General features: G+C 32.4%; 1 protein-coding gene across 1 annotated transcript in view; it reads right to left on the bottom strand.

The window, feature by feature from the left end:
- The window catches only part of LOC128248065 (chitin synthase chs-2-like), a 43,051-nt gene that overhangs the window by 26,920 nt on the left and 12,459 nt on the right, over nucleotides 1–3,672 (bottom strand). The window contains exons 5-6 of the mRNA XM_052968459.1: nucleotides 3,251–3,581; nucleotides 727–1,075 (exon numbers count right to left, since the gene is read on the bottom strand). Of these exons, the coding sequence (XP_052824419.1) occupies nucleotides 727–1,075; nucleotides 3,251–3,581 (680 nt within the window). The remainder of the gene's footprint in view (nucleotides 1–726; nucleotides 1,076–3,250; nucleotides 3,582–3,672) is intronic.

Below are 3,672 nucleotides of genomic sequence, written 5' to 3'. Positions count from 1 at the left end.
ATGTATATACTAGACTAGACTACCTTTGACCCGCTGGGTCACCTGGAAAGTCTGAGTTTCGAAAAGACGCGTAAACGGTTACTTTCCTCAGAAAAGGAAAGAGTTGGCTGCTATTTCTTGCACGCCCTACTACCACGTAACAGGTATTTCGGTCCTTTATCGCAAATAGCTGTTACGTGATAGCAGGGTGTGCTAGAAATAGCAGCCAAATCTTTGGAGCTGAGATACGTTGAATGCACTCCAAAATATTTTTGTGATGGCATTCCCTTGGGGCGATCTTTCGCTTTGACTCTCAGAACTTTCATCCAGATCAGCTAGTTTTGTTCGTTAATTTCCGTAAAAATTTTCATTTATTTGCTTTTGTTTCGCAGCATGAATTTGAAATTCTAAACTAAGGGTGCAGTATGAACATATATAATCAAAATCTATTAGAATTGCAGTGCTACACAACCAAATATAATACTCTTCAATCGCACAAACTAGTAAAAATTAAGAAAAAAATGACGATGATACATTTTTAAAAGCGATAGTATTTGGTATAATGACAATAATTTTTAGAATAGCTCCCACTGTACAGCCTTACAAAGAATGAAATAAGTTCTTACTTGAATAAACAAAACAAAAAATGGAAATAAAATATTCAAGCGTTTTTCTGTTTTGAAACTACATTAAAAATAAATATTGTGAAAATGAAATGGAGCAGTGAATAGAAATTGTTTAAACTTACTTTTCGTGCCGTTCTAAACGGGAATTTTTAGGATACCAAATATAAGAAACAATCACTTGAAAAGTTACATAAAGCATAGTTCCACAGCCCATCACAATAATCTTGTTCCATGTGAAAAACGTTGGATAATCATATTTAGTAGTTTCGTCCAGTGATTCCAAAACAATATGTGCTGCAATTGATGCAGGAGTCGATAGCAATAACGGCAGAGAAAAGGAGAATCGTTGCATGCGTAATCTACATGCCAGGTATGAAATGTAGTATCCAAGTGCAGTACAAGAAGTCAGTAAAATTATGGCCAGCTTAGGAGAAATGAAGAACGATTTTCCTTGGTCTAAATCTTGGAAACTTTAATAGATAAGAGACAATAAATCAAAATCAGAGAACAAAATATGAATAAATATATGATGTAAAATACAAAATTATTCAAAAGAAAAGAAACATTCAAAACTATTCATTAAAGGAAATTAACACCAATTTTATAATCTTATTTTTACTGATACATAGATTTTGCACATCGAGTTTTTAAAACAAAATATGACGAAAGTACTGGGATTTTTTAAAGGAAAAACTAAACATAACTAGTTTCTATCTTAACGTGGAAGAAAAATCTATAAGACATTACGGATAAACCCTATCTGAATTCACTGATATAAATATACGAGCAGAAAGAAAGACATACGTATCTAGATATAAACATATCTACGAAGCCTGGAAGATCATGTATTACTTAGTAGTGAAGGAAGAGCATACATACATACGTACGTACGTACATACATACATACATACATACATACATACATACATACATACATACATACATACATACATGTAAATGCTGCAAATTCCAGTGCTTCGAAGAAAGAATACTTCAGAAGATTTCTTCTACAAGCAATATATAACCAACTCATTTTTGTCATTAACGGAATGTGTTCGATAGCTTGAGACATTCTTTAATTGACACATTATGTCAGTCATGCAGCTAAGCAACCAAGACAAACAAAGCATCACATGTGCAAGTACAAATGGAAACAATAGCACCCTAATGATTTAGAAGGAATACTTCAGTGATTTCTTTTTATTCACAATATCATTAGCAAACAATTAAATCAGAAATACGATATAAGTGGGATTGCTGGGGGCAGTAGCTAAAGGTGTAGTATCTTTTAGATCTGCTCATCTAAAAGCATCAAGGGAAATATACTGATAGATACACCCGAACCTTACAAGTCAGTAGCGTTGATTGAAAACATCAGTCATGCTACAGAGTAGTATTAACCACACCAGCGGTAACCAAAAGATGCCTGGCTAGTATTTCTATGATATATTATGCAGTTACAAAGAAACAAAGTCTTCAGTAACAAAGATGATTCCTTGATATGAGGAAAAGTATCGTATCATTAACACAGAATATATGCACATCCATATAACAACTATCTATAAAACAGTTTAATAAAATTGGAGCAGAACAAACACTGCATCTCTGCAAGTGTTGCTAAAACCATTTGATACCGTGATCCATTCACAAACTAGAATCCTTAAAAGTCATATTGATGATATTCGATGAAACTAATGACTTTTATAGCGTGTGTATTTTATCCAACCATAAAGAAATTTGATAGAAATTAAATTTCAAATATTTACAGTTATGTTGTGATTAAATATAAACACTCATGCCAGTACACTAATTTCGAAAGCAGTACAGATTATGCGAGGACAGTAAACAGGTTACAGAAACTTCTAAAACACCGAAATGGATTTTTTAAAAACCAATGATGGGCCCTTTGTGTAATCGCTCTACCTGCCAGAAATAATAGCCATGTCATAAATACCATTTTAATGGATATTAGATAATGTAATCTTTAATATATATATTTCAAAAGAACGGGATAGCCACAGTTCGAACACATTTTATCATAAATCCATTCAATCAGCAGTGACGAACGGCTAAACAATATTATCAATGTTTCATGGAAGATGATTGATGGCATTTCAATTGGAAATATATTTATTTAGGCGATGACATTTAGTGTAATGCGAACAAGAAATTTATTACTGTTCCATTACAGTAAACTTGCTACTATAAACAAACGCTTCATCGTGAAGCACAACATTAAACAGTTCGACACAAAAAATTTCACTAAAAGTCTATAGCAAGTTTTAACCTAAGTATCCATGCATGCATACTATTAAAATGATTAGAAATGTTCTGGATTAGCGGGATGCAGATATACTGAGCACTAGTAAAGCTACAAAAATTGTACTTCGACAATAATGAAGAAGCAACACCCTATAACCTATCATACTATTGATAGTGGTAGTAAAGGAAGTATATCAAGAAAGCTAATTATTCGGGGACTTCCAAATAATCACCTGTATATTTTACTATTTAGTGGAAACAGACTGAAGGAAACTACTGGTGGTGGTGGTGGTGATGATGATGTTGATGATGATGATGATGATGATGTCATACTATGACTTTCTATCGAAGTAAATTATAAAAAGATTAAGAATATATCATACTTGGAACCAAAATCTTGGAATTTTAAAAGATATCCTATAAGTAATGTAAGTAAAATTTTCCAGATGTACACGATGGTGTTTGCTAAACCCTTTCTTTTGTACAATTCCAATATGATTTGTTCAAAATTCTTGTGTAATGGATTCGATAAAGAGCATTCCTCATAGAAATTTTCCCATGAATATATTGATACAAAAACGAGGCAGATAAATGCTACAACTTTGTCAGCCAGTTCCAAAGCGTCATTGAAAAATAGCAAGGCTATCAAAGCACACGCATGAAAGATGAACGTGAAGAAATCTTTCAATTTTGATAAGTATCGATTCGGTGCACCTGAAAGAAACGAAAGTAAAACATTTAAAATCTTTATAGTCAATTTTTATTTAAAACAATATTTTATTAAAATGCTATGTGTACATATATA

The sequence above is a fragment of the Octopus bimaculoides genome, chromosome 6, assembly GCF_001194135.2.
Source record: "Octopus bimaculoides isolate UCB-OBI-ISO-001 chromosome 6, ASM119413v2, whole genome shotgun sequence".
In the NCBI taxonomy this organism is placed as follows: Eukaryota; Metazoa; Mollusca; class Cephalopoda; order Octopoda; family Octopodidae; genus Octopus; species Octopus bimaculoides.
The sequence above is the reverse complement of the archived record's forward strand: the minus strand, read 5'-3'. Positions and strand labels throughout refer to the sequence as shown.